The 26670-nt window shown below is 35.2% G+C and overlaps 1 protein-coding gene across 6 annotated transcripts in view; it reads left to right on the forward strand.

The window, feature by feature from the left end:
- The window catches only part of CFAP44 (cilia and flagella associated protein 44), a 157066-nt gene that overhangs the window by 84882 nt on the left and 45514 nt on the right, over positions 1 to 26670 (forward strand). For all 6 annotated transcript variants that reach the window (XR_004286991.1, XR_004287006.1, XM_032348695.1 and 3 more), the window contains one exon: positions 1380 to 1554. Coding sequence is in view for 4 of the 6 variants with exons in the window: in XM_032348695.1 (XP_032204586.1) it covers positions 1380 to 1554 (175 nt within the window). In the remaining 2 variants the exon portion in view is untranslated. The remainder of the gene's footprint in view (positions 1 to 1379; positions 1555 to 26670) is intronic.

Consider the following 26670-nt stretch of genomic DNA (forward strand, 5'->3'; position numbering starts at 1 on the left):
CAGCAAATGTTCCACACCAGCTCTTTAATGCAGATTGCTAAGGAAAACCCACCCTGGATATGTGACTGAGTGGGTTAGAGTACTTGATGCTGCTAATTTCTTACTTCCAACATCTACCTATTCTTAAATCTAGGCTTTCTCTAGTTGCTATTTTCTAGGCAGTGTTTCTTTGCTGATTCTTGGACCCTACCCCAGGATGTGGGGATAGGAGATGACATTTCAATCTATTTTCTAAGAGCATATACTTTAAACAGAATGATGAGCTGAGAATTCAGGTGTGAAAAGAGTACCTCTTAATTGCTGCAACCTGCTCTTGTTACTGCAACAGGGTGACTGCAGATGACTAGGAGGAAGGCAAGAATTCTGGGAATGACTCAGAGAGCCCAATCAAAAATAAAGGACAGCACAGTTAGTGCCCATTATACAATACTGACATTAATGTTGCTTTATCCTCTTCATTGAGAAAACTTTAATGGCTCCTTTCAGATAAATTCTGAAATCATTTTTCTGGTATTTAATCTTTTCCAGAATATATCCCTATTCTGTTTCCTATTAATGGTGCATTTTCATACTGTTCTGCTGGTATTTTTAACCTATTGTCTTGCTCTCTGTTCCCTAACTACGCCTGATACTTTTATACCCAGGCTTCTCCTGGAGTGACCAATTCATTCCTCTCCTCTCTGAATTCTACACGTTCTTAGAGATTTCAGGTTGAATTTTACTTTTCTTATAAAATGACCCAAGCCACATTAAACTCCTGCTTTTCCATATTCCCATATATTTGAAATATGAAAGTTGAAATTATGAGTTATAATTATATGACCATCCCATATTTATTTAACTTTTTTCCAGAATATATATCTAAAGTTTATCTCTCTTGTAGCTTGAACATAAAGTAAGAAATTGCCTCAGTAGATGTGTAATTCTTAAATCATAGGTTTGATTGTGTGTTTCTGACCAGTTTTTCAAATGGCCACAGACCACTGCAGTCAGTACATGCCACCCCAAATTAGATATGTCAGATAGGACCTGCTTGTTTTTCCCTTCTCCCACCATATCGCAAGTATTCCCGCCCAACTTCTCGGTTTGTCTGTCAGTGGCGTCTCATTATTTGTCTTGTTTTTAAATTATTTGATATGTCTCGTCTTGCCAACTTTTCAATAAGATCCTTTAGAGCAAATACTGTGACTTAGATTTCTTTATTTTATTATTCTAAAATACTTATTATGGGGTTTAATTCATGGTAGTTGTTAGAAAATTGTGATTTATAGATTCATTACATTCTGTTTTTTAGAATATGGCAGGTTTAAAAAAATTTGAGACTTTCATTTTGATGTTTCAAGAAGATTGGAAAAAAAAAATGTTGACTCTCTGTACAGGTGGGAACATTAGTGTGCCAGAAGAATCAATTATAGAGAAAGGGAAGAAATTTCGGCCTAAAACCCTGAGTGAAATTATGGTGGAAAATCAAATTGAGAAAACAAGGAAACTTATATTAAAAGCTGAAAGGGCCCAACTGAAGATTCAGCAACGAAAAAAAGAATGGGAGGAACTGTGAGTGCATTTTTGTTTGCTTCTTTCTTTCTTCCCTCCCTTCCTTCCTTTCTTCCCCTTCCCTTTCCTTTTCCCTTCCTTTTCTTTCTTTACCTAAACTTTTCATTTTAATGTGCGTTTCAAAGTATCTTTGAAACTGAAACAGAGATGGAGTATTGAAGACAGATCATCTGGATCTTTTAAAGTAGTGATACCTTGGTGGAACTTCCGTGATACTTAGGGTTTTGGGCCCAGGAATTCCATTTTGTGAATAGACTTAGTGATTTTTAAGGATAAGAAATTCCTATCTATTCTAACATCAGGTTATTTTTCGTAATGTTCTATCATCTTACAGTGTTGGCTTTCACCTTTAGGTCTCTCATCATTTAAAGTTGGCTTTTAAAAACTGTGGTATGAGGTACTTTTATTTAAAAGCCCATTTTTGCTTGTTTTATTTGCCACCTACATAAGCTTGGTGAAGTGTCTCTTCACGTCTTTTTCCCATGTTCAAATAAGATTGTTATTTTACCATTAAGTTCTGAGAGTTCTTTATATGTTTTAGATACTAGTTCTTTGTTGGTTATGTGGTTTTCAAATATTTTCTCCCAGGCTGTAGCTTGTCTTTTCATTCCCTTAATAGGGTCTTTTGCAGAGTGAAAGGTTTTAATTTTGTTAAACCCAATTTATAAATTTTTCCTTCTATCAATCTTATTTTTGCTGTCAAGTCTAAGAACCTCTGCCTAGCCCTATTCCCCAATGATTTTCTCCTATTTTTTTCCTAAAAGTTTTACAGTTTTACCTTTTACATTTAAGTCTATTATCCATTTGGTGTTAACTTTTGTATAAGGTGTGAGAGTTAGGTTTTTTTTTCCTGTGTTTTTTTTTTTTTTAAAGATTTTATTTATTTATTTGACAGACAGAGATCACAAGTAGGCAGAGAGAGAGAGAGGAGGAAGCAGGCTCCCTGCTGAGCAGAGAGCCCGATGCGGGGCCCGATCCCAGGACCCTGAGATCATGACCCGAGTCGAAGGCAGAGGTTTAACCCACTGAGCCACCCAGGTGCCCCTGTTTTTGTTTTTTTGCCTGTGGATTTTCAATTGCTCCAGCACATTTATTGAAAAGGCTCTCTCTCCTTTTTTGCAATTGGCTTTCAATTTTCACCTTTGTCAAAAATCATCTGGGCATTTTGTGTGTGTCTATTCTAAGTTCATGTTCTGCTCCACTGATCTTTGTGTCTGTTCCTTTGCTGAAAGCATACCGCCTTGATTACCGTAGCTGTGTAATAGATCTTGAAATTGCTTCTCTCATTATATTTTCTTTATCCCTAAATTGTTTAACCATTCCAGTTGCCTTGCCTTTTTATCTAAATTTTAGAATACTTTTGTCTGTATTTATGAATAAAATCTTGACATATTTATTATGTTGAGCCTCTAATCTGTGGACATGGTATGATTCTCCATTTATTTAGATCTTCTTTGATTTCTTTCATCAGTGTTTTGTTCTTAGTGTAAAAGTCCTACACCTATTTTGTTCGAACCAGACATAAATATTTCACTTTTTTGGCAATGTAAATGATATTGGGCTTTTAATTTGGTATCTTATGTGTTCATGTTTATTGTTAGTATAGAATTACAATTGATTTCTTTGTATGTTTATCTGTTATCCTGTGGCCTTGCTGAACTGTTTTATTCTGAGTTTTTTGGTAGGTTCCTTAGAATTTTCTGTGTAGACAATCTTATCATCTGTAAATAGGGATAGTTTAACTTTTTGTCCCATTTGTTTGCCTTTTATTTCTCTTATTTTCTTGTCAGGCTGGCTAGTATTTCTAGTATAATGTTGAAATACAATAGGACATCTACAACTTGCTCCTGATCTTAAGTAGAAAGAATTCAGTATTCAAATGATATATTGGTTTTCATTCTTTTACTTTAACCTGCCTATATTATTGTTTGAAATTTGTATTTTATTACCAGTATATAGTAGGGTTATATTATTTTTTTTAAAGATTTTATTTATTTATTTGACAGACAGAGATCACAAGTAGGCAGAGAGGCAGGCAGAGAGAGAGGAGGAAGCAGGTTCCCCGCCGAGCAGAGAGCCCGATGCGGGGCTCAATCCCAGGACCCTGGGATCATGACCTGAGCGAAAGGCAGAGGCTTTAACCCACTGAGCCACCCAGGCGCCCCTAGGGTTATGTTTTTTAATCCACTCTATTAATCTCAGTTCTTCAGTTTTTAGATTTAAACCATTTATACTTATGTAATTTACACATGGATTTATTTATATGTGTACACAAGTAATTATTGATATTTTAGGCTTATATCTGCTATTTTTTATTTTGTCTTCTGTTCTCCATATTTTTTATAGTTTCAGAGGTATAATTTATTGATTCAACAGTTACATATAAGACCCAGTGTACATTTCTTCATGTGCTCTCCTTAGGGCCTTTCCCCAATTATCCCTTCCCTCCAACAACCTTCCCTCCAGCAACCCTCAGTTAGTTTCCAGGAGTTCAGCGTCTCTTATGGTTTTCTTCCTTCTCAATTTCCATCTTACTTTATTTTTCCTTCCCTTTCCCTATATTCATCTGTTTTGTTTCTTAAATTCCACATGAGTGAAATCATATATGGTATTTTTCTTTCTCTGACTTATTTTGCTTGGTATAATACCCTCTAGTTCCTTTCAGCATTGTTGCAAAATATGGAAAGAGACCAGATGTCAGTCCACAGACAAATGAATAAAGAAGATGTGGTATATATATAAAATGGAATATTACTCGGCCATCAAAGAGAATGTTCTCTGTGGGTTTTTATTTTATTTTTCCATAATTTCCTGTGGTTTACTTAAATATTTAAGAGTTCCAACATGATTATAATGGTTTTGAGAGTATAACTCTGTACAGCATTTTTTAAGCATTTTCCCTGGATATTATTACATTATGTATACACAACTTACACAGTCTACTGGTGTTGACATTTTATCAGCTTGAATGAAATGTAAAAAACTTACCTGCTCTCAAGTCCCTTTACACCCCCCACATCCTCTTGTTTCCATTGTATATAGTATAATTGTATTAATATTTTCTCTAGACATATTTTAGAACTATAACAGACAGGGTTGTAGTTTTTTTAATCATCAAAACATAACTTAGACCATAGAAGTAAAATGTATTTGCCAATATTTTTACTATTAAAATTTTAATCTCTTCCTTCTTAATGTTCCAAAGTTCCTTCTTCTATCATTTCATTTCTGCTTAGAAAACTTCCTTCAGCCATTCTTTTAGGGTTGGTATGCTGGTGACAAATTCTTAGCTTTCCTTCATCTAAGAATGACTTGATCTCTCCTTTATTCTGGAAGGATATTCTTGCTAGACATAAAATTCTATGCCAACATTTTTCCTTTTCCACATGTGAAAAGTATTGTGCTTCTTTCTGCTGGGCTCCATAGTTTCTTATGATCAATCTTCTGCTGTTCAAATTGCTTCCCTCCCCTATATATAAAGTGTTATTTTTGTCTTGATGCTTTCAATATATTTTTTTCTCCTTAGTTTTCAGAAGTTTGACTATAATGTATCTTGGTACATCTTTGAATTTATCCTTTTTGGGATTTATAAAACTTCTTGAGTCAGTATGTATATCTCTTGCTGAAATTTGGGATGTTTCCAGCTATTATTTCTTATAGCTTTTTTGAAGCCCTGTCCTCTTTTACCTTTCCTTTTGGATTCCAGTGACACAAATGTGAGATCTCTGAGGCTCTGTGTGGGATTAAGAAATATATATATAAAAAAATATATATATATATATATAAATATATAGTTTGTTTGTAGTGTCTTTTTTGTTATTCAGATTGGATAATTTCTATTGTTCTATCTTCAAATTAATTTTTCTTTTCTCTTTTTCCTCCATTCTGGTGTTGAGCCCATCCATTAAGTGTTCTTTTGGTTACTGTACTTTACAGCTCTAAAATTTCCATTTGGTTCTTTTTTGTATTTTCCATTTCTTTCTGAACTCTATTTTTCCATTTGTTTTAAGCACCTTTCTAATTGTTGAAGCACTCTATAAATGGCTGCTTTAAAATTATCATATTATTCTAACATCTCTATCATCTTGGATTTGGAAACTGGTAATCATTCTTTTCTTATTCAAGTTGAGGTCATCCTGATTCTTGGTATGACAAATGATTTTTTATTGAAATCTGGACATTGGAGTATTATGAGACTCTGAATCTTCTATATATATATTCAGTTTTAGCTGGCTTTTTCTGACTTGAGCAGGATAAGGAGGAATGCCATCTCGTGGGTATAGAAGTCCAGGTTACCCATTTTTTCCACAGTTGACACCTGAGGAAGGAAGGGGCACTTGCTGGTCAGCAGTTGGAGTTCTAGATCCCTACTAGGGCTGTCTCTAATAACTTTGCTCTCTAGTTGTCTTCTACTGATATTGTGGAGGATGGTTAAAAAGTCTTCATGTTCCACTAGGCTTCCTCAGACACCACCTCAACAAGGAGTGGTGGATCGCCTTGTTACTACTGGGTAATGGTAGAAGTCCAGGTTCCCTATGGTGTCTCTACTGCAACTGTGATAGGGAGGCTTGTTATCACACCCTGGAGATGAGGTTATGGTCACCAGGACTCACCTCCTTTAACACCATCCCTATAAGGGTTGTGTCACCTTGTTAAAGTCTGCTGGTGATAAAAGTATAGATTCCCCACTTGACCTATACTGGCTGGGTGGAGGTTGGGTCACGTGTGTGCATGCAGTATGACTAGAATAGAACATTTATTATCTTAAAAGTTTTCTGTCTTACTAAGATCAAGAATAGAAAGAGCAAGATTTAGTTGGGCTTTTTTTTGTCTAAATCTTTTGTATTTATAGTGGCCATTTTCTTTAGATCCACATGTGAGATATATGAGGCAATAAGAAAGTCTAGAGATTTTACCGTCATATACTTCCTTGGGTCCCAAGGTTCTTTGTGGTTTGTGGTCTTCTTTTTACATTTCAGAATCTTCTCATGTTTTATATATAATGTTTAGGGGTTTTATTTGCATTTATCAGGGAAGATAGGAATATATAAGTCTATTCCCTCTTCTTAGAAGTGGGAACTCTTTCCACTGATTTTATTATATTTATCTTTAACATGGTGATCTTTTAAAAAAATATTTTATTTATTTGAGAGAGAGAGAGAGAGTTTGTGTGTGTGTGCACAAGCAAGGAAAATGTGAGAAAGAAGCAGGCTCCTTGCTGAGTGTGCAGCTTGATCCTAGGATCCTGGGATCATCCCTTGAGCTGAAAGCAGACACAACCAGGCTGAGCCACCCAGACACCCCTTATTCCAGTGATCTTGCTAAGCTCACTTACTAGCTCAAGTAGAACATTTTTCTTTTTTATGAATATGGTCATGTTTCACGTGAGAAAGAAGATTCTTCCTTTCCAATCTGTCTTCTCTTTCTTGACTCATTGTACTGTCTAGGAGAGAGTGAACATCCATATCTTATTGCTAATCTGAGGAGAAGCATTCAGTCTTTCATTATCAAATGTGACATCAGACCTTTAGAAGCACTTTATTAGGTTGATGAAATTCCCTTAAGTTCTTAGTTTATTAAAAAAAATAATAGTTTTTTTTCGAGAAGGATAGGTACTTTTTTATCAAATGATTTTTATATGCATATTGAGATGACCGTATGGTTTTTATATTTTATTTTTTAATATTGTGGGTCACAGTTATTGTTAAATCAGGAGTCCTAGGATAAATTTCACTTGATCATGGTGTATTCTCCTTTTAAAAAATTGCTAGAGTTTTTTTTTCTTCTTTTGTAGTATTCTTGTCTGATTTTGGTATCAGGTTAATGCTGGCCTCATAAAACAATCTGTAAATTTTCCCTCTTCTGTTATTTTTGGAAGAGTTTGAGCAGAATTTGTATTAATTCTTTAAATATTTGATATAACTCACCAGTGAAACAATCTGATCCTAGACTTTTGTTTATTGGGAGGTTTTTGATTACTGATTCAATCTCCTTACTAGTAATTTGATGTGTTCTATTTCTTCATGATTTGGACTTCATAGGTTGTACATTTTTAGGAACTTACTCATTTCTTCTAGGTAGTCCAATTTGGTGGCATATAATTATTCATAGTAGTCTCTTAGGATGATTTGTGTTTCAGTTGTAGTATCTCCTCCTTGATTTCTGACTTTATTTGAATCCTTTCATTTTCTTTCTTTTTTTAAAAAATAAGTTTTTATTTATTTGAGAGTGAGAGAGAGAGATAGAGAGAGAGAGCATGAGCAGGGAGAAGGAACAGAGACAGAGGGAGAAGAGGCTCCTTTACTGAGCAGGGAGCCCCATGTGGGACTCAATCCTAGGACCCTGGGATTATGACCTGAGCTGAAGGGAGATGCTTAACCAACTGAGCCACTCAGGCACCCAGTCCTCTCTATTTTCTTTATGAGTCTAGTTAAAAGTTTATCAATTTTGTTTTTATTTAAAAAAAAAAAATTCCCATGTCTTACTTTCATTGATCTTTTCTATTGTCTTTTAAGTATCAATTTCCTTTATTCCTACTTTGATTTTTGTTATTTCCTTCCTTCCACTAAGTTGTGCTTTGTGCTTTTTGCTTTTTTTCCCTAGTTCATTGAGGTATAAGGTTAAGTTGGTTCAAGATTTTTTTTTTTTGTTTCCTGATATAAGCATTTATCACTATAAACTTTCCTATTAAAACTGCTCTCTTGCATCCTATAAGTTTTAGGTATGTTGCATTTCTTTTTTACTTGTTTCAAGGTATTTTTTATTTCAGTTTTGATTTTTTCCTTTATTCATTATTCAAAGTATGTTTTTTAATCTCCAGATATTTATGAATTTTACAGTTTCCTTCTTTTTTTTTTACAGTTTCCTTCTTGTAATTGATTTCTAGTTTTATACCTTTGAAGTTAGAAAAGATACTTGATATAATTTCAAGCTTTTTAAGTTACTTAAGACTTGTTTTGTAGCCTAATGTGCTTTATCCTGAAGAATGTTCCATGTGCATTTAAAAATGTATATCCTGCTACTATTATGGAATGTCTATAAGTATTTGTTAAGTCCAACTGTTCTAATTTGTTATTTAAGTTCAAGATTTCCTTATTGATTTTTTTTTTCTTTTTGGTCTGGATAACCTAGTTTTGTTGTATGTTTGGATTCTTTCTCTTTGTTTTTTTGTATCTATTATAGGTTTTTGCTTTGTGGTTACTATGAGACTTACATAAAATATATCAGTCTATTTTAACCTGGTAATAACTTTAAACACATGCTAAAGCTGTATCTTTAACTCCTCCAACACTTTGTTTTTGATGTCACAATTTACATCTTTTTACCTTATATATCTATTAAAAATCATTGCGGTTATTTTTAATACTTTTGCCTTTTGGCCTTTATGCTAAATTTATAAATGATTTACCCACTACCATTAATATTAGAGTATTCCGAATTTAACTATATATTTGTCTTTATTGATGAAATTTATACTTATATATGTTTTCCTATTACTAGTTAGTGTCCTTCCACTTCAGCTTGAAGAAGTGATTTCAGCATTTCTTGAAAGGCTGGGCTAATGGTAACGAACTCCTTCAGCTTTTTTTTGGTCTGGAAAACCTTATTTCACCAATGCTGAAGGACAGCTTTTCTGGGTAGGTTATTTTGGGTTGGCAGACTTTTTCTTTTAGCACTTGAATTTATTATGCCACTCTTTGCTGGCCTGCAAAGTTTCTGCTAAAAAAAAAAAAAATCTTCTGATATTCTTATTTCTCTTACATATATATCTAGATAGATATTTAGAAATCTAGATATATATCAAGTTGTATTTCTCTTGATATATATCTATAATAGATATATATCAAGCTGTATTTCTCTTGCTGTTTTAAAGATCTCTTTGTCTTTAATGTTGGACAATTTATTACACTGTGGCTTGGTGTGGGTCTTTTCAGATTTGTTTTAAACTTTCTGGGCATCCTGGATCTGGATGTCTATTTCTTTCCCCAGGTTAAAGAATTTTTCAGCCATTATTTGAATAAGACTTCTGACCACGTTTCTTCATTTGGGACCCCTGTAATGTGAATATTAATTTGCTTGTTGATATATTTGAAGTCCCTTAAGCTATGTTCACTCTTTCTAATTCCCTTTTCTTTTGCTCTTCTGATTGGACGAATTCTACTGACCTGTTTTTGAGTTTATCAATCCTTTCTTCTGTTTGATCTAGCTTAGTGTTGAACCCTATTTTTTAACATATCCATTCAATTATCATATTCTTCACTTATGTCTTTTTTATTTGGTGCTTTCTTATGTTTTCTATCTCTGCTGAAATACTCACTTTCTTCATACATTGTTTTCCTGACCTTGGTGAGCATCTCTATGAACATTATATTAAACTCTTTATCAGGTAAATCACTTATCTTCATTTCATTAAGGTCTTTTTCTGGAATTTTATCTTGTTCTTTCATTTAGAATGTATTTTTCTTCTTCTTCATTTTCCGTGGCTCTGTGTGTTTGTTTCTGCATATTAGAGAAAATAGTCACCTTTCCCAATCTTTCTGGAGTGTTCTCATGTAGATGTTCACCCTGGCCTGGACTTAGTCTCTCTCTCTATTTTGTTTTATGTTGAGGTGGGTTTATTGACAGGGAAAGATGTTTATAATATATTATTAATGAAAAAGCACATAGGGCAACAGTATAATTTGGGACAGTATCAATAAAATGCGACAGTGGTTTTCTCTAGGTGATAGGATTATGGACCTTACAGGATTTTTTCTTTCTTTTTTCTTATTTGTATGGAGACATAATTTTCATATCATATAATTCATTTATTTAATGTCTAATTCGATTCATTTTCCTGTATATTCTGTGGTGTGCAACCATTACCACTATCTTCTAAAATCATTACCGCCCCCAAAATGCCACTCATTAGCAGTCACTCTTCATTTACCCAAACTCCCATTCTTAGCCCTAAGTAACCACTTTTTTTTTTTTTTTTTTTTAAAGAATGAGCATGAGTGGGGTTAGGAGGGAGAGGAGCAAAGGAAGAGGGAGAGAGAATCTTAAACAGGCTCGATGCACAGTGTGGACCCTGATGGGGGGCTTGATCTCATGACAGTTAGACCACAACCTGAGCCAAAATCAATAGTTGGATACTTAACTGACTGAGCCCTCCAGGTTCTCCTTAACCCTAAGCAACCATTTGTTTGTCTCTAATTTGTCTGTTCAGGACATCTTATATACATGGATTCTGTGGCCTTTGTGGACAGCTTTTTTTGCTTCATAGACTTTAATTTCATCCATGTTGTAGCATGTATCAGTACTTCATTTCTTTCTATGACCAAACAATCCATATCATATTTATCAGTTCATCAGTTGAAATACATTTAGGTTATTTCCATTTTTTCATCATTATGAATAATGTTGCTGTTAACATTAGTGTAATTTTTGTGTGGACATATGTTTTCATTTTTCTGGAATAGATACCTAGGAGTGGAATTGCTGGGTCTAATACACTAACTGTTCAAACTTTATTTTTTAATTGAAGTATGGTTGATAGACAATGTTAATTTCAGGTGTACAACATAGTACATTTGACAACTCTACACATTATGCAGTACTCATAAGTGTAGCTACCATTTGTCCCCATACAATGCTCTTACAATACCATTGACTATATTTCTTATGCGTTACCTTTCACCCTGATAGCTTTATACATTCCATAACTGGAAGCCTGTACCTGCCAGTACCCTTTACCCATTTTACCTGTTCCCCAATCCCTCTCTGATCTGGTAACTATAGTTTGTTTTCTGTGCTTATGGGTCTAATTTTGCTTTTTGTTTCTTTGTTTGTACATTTTATTTTTAGATTCCACATAGAAGTGAAATATTGTCATGTTTGTCTTTGTTTTTCTGACTTATTTCATTTGGCATGATACCTTCTTGGTCCATCCAAGACCAAGAAATGGTCTTTGGAAATGGCAAGATCTCATTTGTTGTTGGAAATGGCAAGATCTCATTCTTTTTTATGGCTGAGTAATATTATATATATGCCACATCTTCTTAACCCATCATCTATGGATGGACACTTCAGTTGCTGAAGTGTCATATATATATACATACACACACACACATATACAAAATATAAATATATATATTTATATTTTGGTAAATAATGCTGCAGTAAACACAGGGGTGCATATATCTTTTTGAATCAGTGTTTTATTTGGATAAATATCCAGTAATGGAATTACTGAATTGCAAGGTATTTTCATTTTTAATTTTTTGAGAAACCTCCAATCTGTTTTCTATGGTGGTTGCATCAACTTGTGGTCTCACAAACAGTCCATGATAATTCCTTTTGTCTATATCCTCATGTTTTCTTAATTTCTCTTTCTGATATTTTAAAATTCGTGTATAGAAATGGAACAAATTCTCTATATTAATTTTGCATACCCTGTGAATTTACTAAATTCATTTATTCTGATAGGTTTTTTTTGGATAGAGTTTTGAAGATTTTCTATGTATACTATCCTATCATCTGCAAATTGTGACAGGTTTGCTCTTTTCATATCAATTTGGATATATTTTCCTTGTATGATTGTTCTGGTTAGGACTTCCAGTACTATGCTGAATGAAAGCTGAGACTAGACCGCTCTCTCTTGTTCCTTATCTTAGAGGAAAAGCTCTCTCTCTCTCTCTTTTGAACTGTTGAGTATGATGATGGCCATGGGTTTTTCCATACATGCCTTTATTATGATAAGGTTCCCTCTACACCCACTGTGTTGAGAGTTTTTTATCATGAGTGGATAATGGATTTTGTCAAATGTTTTCTGTACTTATTGAAATGATCATATGATTTTCATCCTTTACTTTGTCAATGTGGTGAATTATGTGGATTGATTTGTGAATATAGAACCAACCCTGCATCCCTAAAATAAATCCTAATTACTCTTGAGGAATATCTTATTAGTGTATTGTTGAATTCAGTTGGCTAATATTTAGTTGAGGATTTTTTATATCCATGTTCATCAGGGATATTAGCCTATAGTGTTTTTTTTTTCCAAATTTTTATTTAAATTCCAGCTAGTTGGCATACACTATAATATTGGTTTCAGGTGTAGGACTTAGTGATTTAGGATTTAGTGATTCAACACTTAAATTCAACACCTGGGGTCAATCACAAGTGCCGTCCTTAAATCCCCATTACCTATTTAACCCATCCAGTTTGTTCTCTGTAGTTAAGTGTCTGTTTCTTGGTTTTCTTCTCCTTCTCCCGCACCCCACCCCCACAGGTTTGTTTGTTTTGTTTCTTAAATTCCTAACCACAGCAATCAGACAAAGAAATAAAAGGCATCCAAATTAGCAAGGAAGAAGTTAAACTTTTACTATTTGCAGATAATGACCTAATACGCTGTATAGAAAACTCAAAAGACTTCACCAAAAAATTGCTAGAACTGATACATGAATTTAGTAAAGTTGCAGGATACAAAATCAACCTACAGAAATCTGTTGTATTCCATAATGAAGCAGCAGAAAGAGAAATTAAAGAATTGATCCCTTTTACAATCTCACCAAAAAAAAAAAAAAAAAGAAAGAAAAGCCATAACATACCTAGTAGTAAACCTAATCAAAGGAGTAAAAGATCTGTATTCCAAAAACTCTAAGACATAGATGAAAGAACTTGAAGCTAAAGAAATGGAGAAACAGTCCATCCTCATGGATTGGAAGAATGAATATTGTTAAAATGTCTATGTTACCCAAAGGAATCTACACATTTGATGCAGTCCCAATCAAAGTACCACCAGTATTTTTTCACAGAGCTAGAACAAATAATCCTAAAATTTGTATGGGACTACCAAAGACCCTGAATAGCCAAAGCAATCTTGAAAACAGAAAAGCAAAGCTGGAGGCATCACAATTCCAGACTTCAAGTTATATTACAAAGCTTTAGTGATCAAGACAGTATGGTACTGGCACAAAAACAGATCAAAAGAACAGAGTAGAAAACCCAGAAATGAACCCACAACTACATGGTCAATTAATCTTCAACAAAGCAGGAAAGAATATTCAAAGGAAAAAGTCTCTTTAACAAATGGTGTTGGGAAAACTAGACAGCATCGTGCAAAAGAATGAAACTAGACCACTTCCTTACACCATACACAAAAATAAATTCCAATAGATGAAAGACCTAAATGTAAGACAGAAAACCATTAAAATGCTAGAGGAGAAGACAGGCAATAATCTCTTTAACATCAGCTGTAGCAGTTTTTTTCTAGATAGGTCAGGTGAGGCAAGGGGAACAAAAGTGAAAATAAACTATTGGGACTTCACCAAATAAAAAGCTTCTGCACAATGAACAGAACAATCAACGAAACTAAAAGGCAATCAGTGGAATGGGAGAAGATACTTGCAAATGACCTAACTGATAAAGTGTTAGTATCCAAAATATATAAAGAACTTAGACAACTGAACACCCAAAAAATAAATAATCCAGTTAAAAAATAGTCAGAAGACATGAATAGACACGTCTCCTTATCCAGTAGGAGAATAGATCTCTCCTTCTCCAAAGGAGACCTACAGATGGCTAACAGACACATGAAAAGATGTTTCATGTCACTCCTCATCAGGGAAATACAAATAAAAACTGTGATGAGATGCCACCTCTTACCTGTCAGAATGACTAAAATTAATAACTTAACAACATGTTGGTGAGGATGCAGAGAAAGGGGAACTTTTTTACATTGTGGTTAAGAATGCAAACTGGTGCAGCCACTCCAGAAAACAGCATGGAGCTTCCTCAGAAAGTTAAAAAAAAGAACTACCTACAACCCAGCAATTACACCACTAAGTATTTATCCAAAGGACACAAAAATGTTGATTTGAAGCAGTACATGCACTCTAATGTTTATATCTACACTATTAACAATAGCCAAATTATGGAGAAAGAGCCCAAATGTCCACTGACTGATGAATGGAGAAAGAAGTGATTATCTATCTATCATCTATCTAACTATCCACCTCCCTATCTATCATCTATCTCTCTATTAACCTATCACCTACCTACCTATCATCTATTTCTCTGTTAATGGTATATTACTTAGCCATCAAAAAGAATGCAATCTTGCCATTTGCAGTGACATGGATGGAGCTAGAGAGTATTATGCTAAGTGAAAGAAGTCAGAGAAAGAAAAATACCATACAGTTTTTAAAAGATTTTATTTATTTGTCAGAGAGAAAAAGAGTGCACAAGCAGGGGGAGCAGCAGGCAGAGGGAGAAGCAGGCTCCCCCGCAAGAAGCAAGAACCCCGAGCAAGAAGCCCAGTGCAGGACTCAATCCTAGGACCCTATGGTCATGACCTGAGTCAAAGGCAGACTCTTAACCCATGGAGCCCCCAGGTGTTCCATATAATTTTGTTTTTATGAAAGGTCTTTGGCTTTGGTATCAGGGTAATGCTGACCTTGTATAAGGTACCTCTATATTCTTCCAGAATGGCTGCATCAGTTTGCATCCCCCCAACAGTGTAGAAGGGATCTCCTTTCTCTGTATGCTTGCCAACATCCGTTGTTTCCTGAGTTGTTAATTTTAGCCATTCTGATGGGTATGATATCTCATGGGTTTAATTTCTGTTTCCCTGATGATGAGTGATATGGAGCATCTTTTCATGTGTCTGTTGGCCATTCATATGTCTTCTTTGGTGAAATGTCTATTCATGTCTTCTGCTCTTTTCTTAATTGGGTTATTTACTTTTTGGGTGTTGATTTTGATGAGTTCTTTATAGATTCTGGATACTAGCCCTATGCAAGTATCTTCTCCCATTCCATTGGTTGCCTTTTAGTTTTACTGATTGTTTCCTTCACTGTGTCCTTTATCTTGATGAGGTCCCAACAGTTCATTATTTCTTTTGTTTTCCTTGACTCTGGAGATGTGTCTAGTAAGAAGTTGCTGCAGCCAAGGTTAAAGAGGTTGCTGCCTGTTTTCTCCTCTAACATTTTAATGGTTTCCTGTCTTACATTTAGGTCTTTCATCTATTGGAATTTATTTTTGTGTATGTTGTAAGGAAGTGGTCTGATTTCATTCTTATGCATGGTGCTGTCCAGCTTTCCCAAAACCATTTGTCAAAGAGACTTTATTCCTTTGGATATTCTTTCCTGCTTTGTTAAAGATAAATTGACCATGTAGTTGTGGGTTTTCTTCTCATTCTTTTCTTCTGGGTTTTCTACTCATTCTTTTGATCTATGTATTTGTTTTTGTGCCAGTACCAATACTGTCTTGATCACTAAAGCTTTGTAATATAACTTGAAGTCTGGAATTGTGATGCCTCCAGATTTGCTTTTATGTTTTCAAGATTGCTTTGGCTCTTTTTAAAAAATTAAATTAAATTTTATTTTTTTGGATTTCAAAAAAATTAAATTCAATTAATTAACATATAATGTATTATTTGTTTCAGAGGTACAGGTCTGTGATTCGGTCTTATGTCATACCCAGTTCTCGTTATAACACATACCCTCCCCAATGTCGATCACTCAGTTACCCTGTTCTTCCACAACCCTCCAGCAACCCTCAGTTTGTTTCCTGAGATTAAGAGTCCCTTATGGTTGCCTCCCTCTCTGGTTTCATCTTGTTTCATTTTTCCTCTTTTCCCCTGTGATCCTCTGCCTTGTTTCTTAAATTCTGCATGTCAGTAAGATCATAGGATAATTATCTTTCTCTAATTGACTTATTTTGCTTAACATAATAGCTTCTAGTTCCATCCACATTGTTGCAAATGGCAAGATTTCATTTTTGATGACTGTGTAGTATTTCATCATTCACACACATTCGTGCACGTGCGTGCATGCGCGCACACACACACACATACACATACATCTTTATCCATTCGTCTGATGGACATCTGGGTTCTTTCCATAGTTTGGCTATTGTGGACATTGTTGCTATAAATATTTGGGTGGAGGTGTCCCTTCAGGTCACTGCATTTGTATCTTTGGGATAAATACCCAGTAGTGAAATTGCTTGTAGGGTAGCTCCTTTAGATATAAGGTTAGGTTTTGTATCTTAGACTTTTCTTCTTGAGGAAGGCCTGTATTGTTAATACTTCCCTCTCGTGACTGCCTTTGCTGCATCCTGAAGGTTTTGGACTGTTGTGTTTTCATTTTCATTTGCTTCCATGTATTTTTAAAAATACATGCTTTCCATGTATTTTTTCCAAGTATTTAAAAAATTTCTTCTTTAATTTCCTATTTAACCCATTCATTCTTTAGTAGGATGTTGTTTAACTTTCATGCATTTGTGGTCTTTCCAATTTTTTTCCTGTGGTTGATTTCATGTTTCATAGCTTTGTAGTCTGAAAAAATGCATGGTGGGATCCCAGTCATTTTGTACCAGTAAAAGCCTGATTTGTGGCCCACTATGTGATCTCTTCTGGAGAATGTTCTATGTGTACTTGAAAAGAATGTATATTCTGATGTTTTAGGATGAGATGTCTGAATATATCTGTTAAGTCCATCTGGTCCAGTGTGTTATTCAAAGCCATCATTTCCTTGTTGATCTTCTGTTTAGATGAATTGTCCATTGTTGTGAAAGGGGTGTTAAAGCCCCCTATTATTATTGGGTTATTATTAATGAGTTTCTTTGGCTGCTCCCAAGTTGGGGACATAAATAGTTAAAATTGTTAGATGTTCTTGTTTATTATGATATGGTGCCCTTGTTCATCTCTTGTTACAGACTTTGGTTTAAAATCTAGTTTGTCTGATATAAATATGGCTACTCCAGCTTTCTTTTGATGTCTACTAGCATGATAAATTATTCTCCACCCTCTCACTTTCAATCTGGAGGTGGCTTAGGTCTAAAATTTGTCTCTTGTAAGCAGCATATCAATGGGTCTTTTTTTTAATCCATTCTGATTCCATATGTGTTTTGATTGGAGCATTTAGTCCATTTACATTCAGAGTAATTATTGATAGATATAAATATAGTGCCATTATATTACCGGTAAAGTCATTATTCCAATAGACTGCCTCTGTTTCTTTCTAGTCTTCGTTGCTTTTGGTCTCTTTCCCATTCAAGGGGTTCCTTTTAACATTTCTTGCAGAGCTGATTTAGTGTTCATGAACTCCTTTAGTTTTCATTTGTCTTGGAAACTCTTTATCTCTCCTTCTATTCTGAATGACAGCTTTACTGGTTAAAGTATTCTTGATTGCATATTTTTCCAATTTAGCACGTTGAATATACCATGCCAGTCCTTTCTGGCCTTCCAGGTTTCTGTAAACAGGTCTGCTGCTAACTTTCTGTGTTTATTATTGTAGGTTGGGAATCTTTTGTCCCTAGCTCCTTTCAGAATTCTCTTTTTCTTTGCATTTTGCAAATTTCAATATGATATGTCTAGGTGTTAACCTGTTTTTGTTGGTTTTGAGAGAAGTTCTTTATGCCTCTTAGATTTGAATGCCTGTTTCTTTCCCCCAGATTAGGGAAGTTCTCAGCTATAATTTGTTCAAATAAACCTTCTGCCCCCTTTTCCAACTCTACTCTTCTTCTGGAATTCCTATGCTACAGATATTATTGCACTTTCTGGAATCACAGGTTCCCTAAATCTACCTTCATGATCTAATAGTTTTCCCCCCCCTTATTTTCAGGTTCATTATTTTCCATAATTTTGTCCACTATATCACATATCCATTCCTCTGCTTCTTCCATCCTCACTGTGATTACATCCAGTGTAATCTATGCTTCTTTCAAGCCCACCTGCATTCTTATGACTGTTGCTCTAAGTTCTTGTTCAGATGTATTGCTTATATCTCTTTTGAGAAAATCCCTGGCTGTGATTTCTTATTCATCTTTCTTTTGGGGAGAATTCCTCTGTCTTATCATTTTTTGTGTTCCTGAGAGTAATGCTATAGTGAGAAGGGCTCATAAACTGTCCAGGGCCTGATACTTTGGTAAGTGTTTCTGGTATATGCTGTGTGTACTCTGCTGTTGTGTTTTGGCTGCTCTTTCCCACAGGCCAGTACTATGCAGAGTTCCTCCTTGCTTACAGTGTGGAGTATTTGGATCTTTAACTAGATGTGCTTTGATTTGTTTCTTTAAAAAGCCTGGTTATGAAAAACAAAAACAAAAAACAAAACCCTGATCTAAAAAAGAAAAAAAGAAAAGGAAGAGCAATAACAAAAAAACCCAAACAGACAAATATGAAACTCTAAGCCTGATTCCAAAGAAAAAGAAAATGTGGGGGAGAAATACCTGATCCAAAAAAAGAGAAAAGGTATTAAAACAAACAAGCCAAAAAAACAAGAAATAGACAAAAAACTATAAGCCTGATTCCAAAGAGAAAAAGAAAAATAATAAAGGCTGGTTCTATTTTCACCAGAACTGAAGCTAACACTTTGGACCACTCTCTCATAAGTAGACTTGGTGCATGTGGGGTACCAATGTTGGTCTTCTGGGGGAGCACCTGCTGTTCTCCCTCATAGTCAGACTTGCCTAGTAACCAGGCACTTGCAGGACTTAGTGGGTGGGGGGGGGGGGGTTGTTGTAGTGGCTCCCACCTCCACTGAGGGAGAAAATGGTACCACCTCACTCTTTCCTCCTAGGATAGGGGATCTTGTACCACTATTGTCTAAGAAGTCCTCACAAAAGAGTAAACAATCTCCCTTCTTGTGTCCTAGGCTTTTGTCAGATCCCTGCCCTTGCCCCATTTGTGCCTGGGGCTGTTGGTGTGCCTGGCACCACCACTCTCCTGCCTTTTATCTCTGGAGTGCAGCTGGGGTTCAAAACTCCAAATCCTAAATGATCTGGCATGGTATAGACTTGCTCCCCTCTTCCACACAGCTTTGCTGTGTCTGGTCCTGTTTCCTCCCAGAAAAACAGTCATATACCTGCACAGGTGCCCAGAATCTGTGGTGAAGCACAGTGAAAAGCTGCAGTCAGGCTTTATGTCCTTTGTGTGCATCTCTTTCCCCTGCAGATGACAGGCTGCTTGATGGCACCTGCAGGGGCTTTTGTCCTTGGAGAGGCAATATACCCTTTTCCAAATGTACACCTGGAAGGGGAATGTTTTCTCCCAGTGTGACCCAGAGGATCCTTATACCATGCTTTCCACTCCCAGGCCTGAGGTGTCCTTTTTTTTTTTTTTTTTTTTAGAAGCACCCACCATGTCTCGACTCCAGTGAAAGTCAATCAGTTTCAAAACCTCAGAATTTGAGCTCCACACACTGCTTGCAGAAATTTGCAATAGTTAGTTCCTTTCAACTCCCCACTCACTGGTTTTGGAGAGGTGTTTTTCTTTTTTTTCTTTTTTTTTTTTTCTTAAAGATTTTATTTATTTATTTGACAGACAGAGATCACAAGTAGGCAGGGAGGCAGGCTAAGAGAGAGGAGGAAGCAGGCTCCCTGCTGTGAGCAGAGACCCCGATGCGGGCTCCATCCCAGGACCCTGGGATCATGACCTGAGCTGAAGGCAGAGGCTTTAACCCATTGAGCCACCCAGGTGCCTCTGGAGAGGTGTTTCTCTATGCAAACCTGATGCATACTCTCTCTCTCCCTCTCTTTCTTTCTCTATTCTCTCTGCAGAAAGGGCTCCCTCTCCACTGCAGTACCATGGCTTTTCTCTCCCCAGTTCAAGTCTATGTGCTTCATACTTGCCATGTTCTCTCCCTCTGACCATGCAGATCATTCTCCCAATCTTCATATTCATTTCCTAGGTGTTCCAAATGATTTGATGTTAATCCAGCTGTGTTCAAATGATGAGGCAATCCCAGGGTGATCCTACTACTCTTCCACTTTAACTCCTCTCTCCAAATGCCCTTTTAAGCTGTAGCTTTAAACTAATGTGCTCAGGATCCCTCAGACCTATGCTTCTCAGTGTAGTTCACAGCATCAGGCATGGTGGTTCCTTTTGTTACTGTGTCTTCATCTCTCTTGCTGTTCTCTGTGTGGTCCATCTTTTGAAGCTGTTAAGTCAGCCCTTAGTTATTCTTTGAAAAAAAGTTGCTTTATAAATAGGTATAGATTTAGTTTGTGGAAGAGAGGAGTTCAGGGTCTTCCTATGTTGCCATCATAACCATATCAGCTTGGCCTGAACTCAGTTGTCTTTCAGGCCTTTGTGATTGTGCAAGCTATTAAAAATCACATGATCACTCAAGAGGAAAAGCATTTGGCAGAATTCAAAATCTACTCATGATAAAAATTCTCACCAAAGTGGATATAGTAGGAATATACCTCAACATAATAAAGGTCACATATGATAAGCTGACAGCTAACATCATTCTCAATGTTCATGAAAGGCTGAAAACTTTCCCTCTGAAATCAGGGAACAAGGATGTTCACTCTTGTTACTTTTCAACATAGTATTAGAAACAGGCAAGAAAAAAAAAGAATCCAAATTGGGAAGGAAGTACATCTGTTTTCAGATGACATATTATATGGAGAAAATCCCAAAGACTCTGCCAAAATAATATTAGAAGTAATAAACAAATTCAGTAAAGTGGCAAGATACAATAAATATAAAAGAATCAGTTGTTTTCATATATTAATAATGAACTATCAGAGAAATTAGGAAAACAATCCCCTTGTAATTGCACCAAAAAGAAAAAGTACTTAGGAGTAAATTAACCTAGGATGTGAAGTATCTGTACAGTGAAAACAACAAGACATTGACAATGGAAATTGAAGACATAAATAGAAAGTTTATGCACAGAAGACTTAATATTTTTAAAATGTCTGTACTGTCCAGAGGCACCAAGGTGGCTCAGTGGGTTAAAGCCTCTGCCTTCAGCTCAGGTCATGATCCTAGGGTCCTGGGATTGAGACCCACATAGGGCTCTCTGCTCACAGCGGGGAGCCTGCTTCCTCCTCTCTCTTAGCCTGCCTCCCTGCCTACTTGTGATCTCTGTCCGTCAAATAAATAAATAAAATCTTAAAAAAAAAAAAAAAAAAGAAATGTCTGTACTACCCAAAGGAATCTATAGACTCAGTGCGGTCCCTGTTAAAATTCCACAGAAATAGTAAAAGCAATCCTAAAAATTGCATGGAACCATAAAAGACCCTGAATAGCCAAAGCCATCTTGAGAAGGAAAAATAAAGTTAGACATATACTCCCTGACTTCAAACTATATTACAAAGCTGTAGCAATGAAAACAATATGGCTTCAACATAAAAACAGAGACCCAATTAATGAAATAGAATAGACCAGAAATAAATGGTCCATGCATATATGGTCAATTTATGACAAAGGAACCAAGAATATATAATGGGGAAAGAACAGTCTCTCCAATAAATGACACTGGGAATACTGAAGTGCCACATGCAAAAGAATGACACTGGACAAGTATCTCACAGCATATGTGAAAATTACTGCAAAATGAATTAAAGACTTGAATGTAAGACCTGAACCCATAAAACTCCTAGAAGAAAACGTAGGTGGTAAGTCCCTCAACATTGACCTCGGCAATGATTTTTTAGGTTTGACACCAAAAGCAAAGGCAATAAAAACAAAAATAAACAAGTGGAACTATAGCAAACTAAAAAGCTTCTGTACAGTAATGGCAACTATCAAAAAGATGAAAGGGCAGCTTAAGGAATGTATTCACAATCATATAGCTTTGATAGGGGTTAATATCTAAAATATATAAAGAACTTTTACAACTTAATAGCAAAAAAACCCAAACAGATTTAAAAGTGGACAGAGGATGCTTATAGACATTTTTCAAAGGAGACCTACAGAAGACCATTAAGTATATGAAAAGGTGCTGAACTTCACTAATCATTCAGGGAAATGCAAATAAGAACTACAGTGAGATCAACTCACACCTATTAGAATACCTACCATCAAAAGGACAGGAGATAACAAGTATTGACAAAAATGTAGAAAAAAAGGGAACTTTGTGCATTACTGATGGGAACATAAATTGGTGCAGTCACTATGGAAAACAGTATGGAGATTCCTCAAAGAAATTAAAAATAAGATTACCATATGGTCCAGCAATCCCACTTCTGGGTATATAGCTGAAGAAAACTAAAATAGTCTTTGAAGAGATGTCTACACTCCGTGTTTATCACACCATTAATAACATAACAGTAGTTGAGACATGGAAACAACCTAAGTCTCCATTAATGGTTGAATGGTTAAAGACGCTTTGGTACCTATATACACTGGAATGTTTTTCAGCCTTAAAAAGAGAGAAATGCTGCCATTTGCAACAATACCAGTGGACTTGGAGGGCGTTATACTAGGTAAAATAAGTCAGAGAAAAACAAATACCATATAACTTTCCTTATATTTGGGATCTAAAAAATCTGAAATCATTGAAACAGAATATTCCAGTGATTGCTAGAGTTGGGGAGTTGGGGGGAAGGTGGTCAAATGGTACAAACTTCTATTTATAATATAAATAAGTTCTGGAGAGGCAATATACAATGTGATGACCAGTTAACGGTACTATATTACGTATTTGAAAGTTGCTAAGAGGATAGCTCTTGAAAACTCTCATCACAAGAAAAAATTCTAACTATGTAAATGGGTGTTAACTAAACTTATTGTGGCAAATATTTTGCAGTAGGTACATGTAGGAAGTCATTATATTGCACCCCCTAAACTGATAAAATGTTACATGCATTCATATCTACATAAACTGGTAAAATATGTTTTTTACATTTTCCAAAAGTATATATGTCTGGATTTGATTTGCTGGCATTTTGTTATGGACTTTTCTTTTTAACTAAAGACTGGTTTCTAGTTTTATTGTTATGTAATATCTTTTCTGGTTTGTTATCAGGGTAAGACTGGTTGCATAAAATGAAATGAGACATTTTCCTTTCTCTTCTATTTTGTGAAGGATTGTGTAGGCTTCATATTATTTATTTCTTAAATATTTGATAGAATTTATCAATGAGCCCATAGGACATAGGATATTATTTGAGAGGTTATAAATACAAATTCCAATTGTTCGTAATTATAGTGTTATTCAGATTCTATATTTCCTCTTGGATCAGTTTTGGTAATTTGTGTCTTTCAAGGAATTAGTACATTTTATCCAGATTATCCAATTTATTGGTATAAAATAGTTCATACTATTGTCTTATTACTTTAGTTTCTATAGTATATGTTGCATTGTCCCTTGTTTTATTTTTGATATCCTTAATTTGTATCTTCTTTCTTATTCTTGATCATTCCAGCAAAAGACTTATGAATTTTATTTATCTTTTCAAGGAACTAACTTTTGGTCATAGATTTTTAGAAATATTGCTTGTCGGCTTTCTATGTCATTGATTTTTCTGTTCTATATCATTTCCTTTATTTTAATTAGTTTGAGTTTAGTTAATTTTCCTGTTGCCTAAGTTTTAAGTTTCAGCTGTAAGCTTTGATTTTATACTTCCTGTTTTAATTATAAGCATTTAAAGTATAAATTGAAGTATAAATTTAAAGTACAAATGAAACACTGAGCTTCGCTTCACAAGTTCTGATATGTTTTCAGCATCATTTTGTCCAAAATATTTTTTAAAAATTTTATTTATCTATTTAAGAGAGAGAAAAAAGAGAGAGAAAGAGAGAAGAAGAAGAGTGAGTGCACAAACCAGAGGGAGAGGGAGAGCAGGTTTCCCGCTGAGCAGGGAGCCTGATGCGGGGCTTGATGCAGGACTCTGGGATTATGACCTGAGCCAAAGGCAGATGCTTAATCAGCTCTGCCACTCAGGAGCCCCTGTCCAAAATATTTTCTAATAATTCTTGTGATTTCTTGTTGATTATGATTTATTTTTTTAAAGATTTTATTTATCTTAGAGAGAGGGAAAGAGAGAATCTCAAGCAGACTTAGTGCTGAGTGCGGAGCTAGATGCAGGGCTTGATAACACAACCCTGAGATCATGACCTGAGCCAAAATCAAGTCTGAAGCTTAACCAACTGAACCACGTAGGTGTCCCATAGATTAAGTATGCCATTTAATTTAATTCAATTTAATTAATTTAATTAAGTATGCCATTTAATTTCCCAATAGTTTGCATGGTTTAAATTCTTATAAACTTATTGGGAGTTGTATGGGCCTGCACATAGTATCATGAAAATCCATTGTGTTCTTGAAAAAAAACATATTTTCTTATGTTCTTTGGTGTACATTAGGGAAACATTTCTATAAATGTTGGTGAGGACTGAAATGACTGAAATCCAGATCTTTTGTTTTTTCTACTTTGAAAGCATGACTCTTTAAGGGTCTCTACTGATTGTTCCCTACCTTTAGCAAGGTCTTTCCAGCAGATGAATTCATGAGTGATTTCCAGCCATGTGTAAACTATAATAATTCCTTGTTTACAGCTTCCCACTGATTGTATTTTCTCCGGATGTTCTTTACTTATCTTCATGATGTTTCACATTACACATGCACAGGTTAATACTTGGCCCAAAACTCAAGAGAGCCTTATGTGAATTTCTGAAGTCATTGTTTTATATGTAGTTCTGATATTTTTGTTCATAAAATTCTAACCAATCTGGCTTCTCTGAACTCTCAACTTTGTAACCTTAATCATGGAAATTACTGGGCTAATATTTTGGATCTCAACACTATTTCACAGTCTGGTACTTTCCTCCATGTAGAAATAGAGATAGTAAGGATTAGTTATTTTGTTTCAGTTCTCATGTGCATTATAGTTCTGTGCTGCCCATTATTCTATAGTTGTTTCATATTTTTTGCTCAGTTTTCTAGTTATTTATAACGTGATGATAATTATGGGCCTTATTTCCCTCATATGGCCAGAGCCGAAGTATCTGCTTGCTCTTTCTTTTCATTCCTTCTTTCCTTTCTTTCTCTCTTTCTGTCCTCCCTCCCTCCCTCCCTTTTTTCCTTCCATTCATTCTTCCTCCTTTCCTCCCTTCTCCAATTCCTTTTTCTTTCTTTCCTTTACTTCCTTTCCTTTTAAAATTATTAGTCCATCCTTTTAGTGCTATTTTACACAAAGGAACAATTGTCAATTAATGCATTAGATAACATAGGTTTCCTCTGCTATTGTACTGTTTGTTTTCCTAAAAGGCTGACTGCAAGCTATGTGTACATGTTCATGTTGATTGACAGGCTTCACTTTAAAGAATTAGGTAGGTTAGGTCTTTTGATGTCTGTGCTTGGAGTCTCCCTAGAACCTCTACTGATAAGATCACATCCAATCTTTTTTTATAGCCTTCCCCTAGGGATATTCTGGGCCACAGTTTTCTCTGGTCTCATTATCCTTTAAAATTCTTATCACTGGTTTGCTCATAGTTTTCTATCTTGTTCTCAGCCTTCCTGAATTATTCCCTTTGATACCTCCACACCATCATTTCCGTGGCATTTGGGGAGAGAGCGGGAGGCAAATATACATGCTCATTGTATCATTCTTAGCTAGGTGCCTTTTTTTTTTTTTTTGAAAATTTTATGATAAACATGTTATTTAATAAAAGGTAAATTAAATTTTTAATGATTAAAATACATCCACTCTGCAGCAGTCGGTTAGCTCAGTTGGTTAGAACATGGTGCTAATAAAATACATCTAGTCTGTTCCTATGGCTTAATGTCTGTTGAAGGAATAAGTAACCATCTTGATATAAATCACTTGGAAGTGAATGGAAGCCTAAAAATGATTCAGATTATTTCACACCATCTGGTTATTGGTTTTTATTTATTTCATTTTGACTTTGCATGGGGTGCTATAAAAATACAGGTGGTTCCCAACTTAAGATGGTTTGATAATAATGTGAAAGTAATATGCATTCAGTAAAAATTGTACTTTGAATTTTGATCTTTTCCCAGGCTAGTGATATATGCAGTATGATACCTACTCATGATATTGGGGAGAAGCAGTGAAGCACAGCTCCAAGACAGCTACACAGTGTTGGGGATAAACTGTCAATACACTTATAACCATTCTGTTTTTGTTTTTGTTTTTTACTTTCAGTACAGTAGTCAATCTATTTTACCCATCCCTCCACCATACCTTTGGCAACCAGCAATTCTCTGTATTTAAGAATCTGGTTTTTTTATTTGTTTCTCTTTGTTCTGTTTCTTTAATTCCACAGGATTGAAATCATATGGTATTTGTCTTTCACCCTTTTTTGTGAAATGGAGTTTGTACTAATTTTTTCCAACTATACGTTAACATAAGTGTTCTGAGTATGTTTAAGGT

Source organism: Mustela erminea, chromosome 1 (genome assembly GCF_009829155.1).
Source record: "Mustela erminea isolate mMusErm1 chromosome 1, mMusErm1.Pri, whole genome shotgun sequence".
In the NCBI taxonomy this organism is placed as follows: Eukaryota; Metazoa; Chordata; class Mammalia; order Carnivora; family Mustelidae; genus Mustela; species Mustela erminea.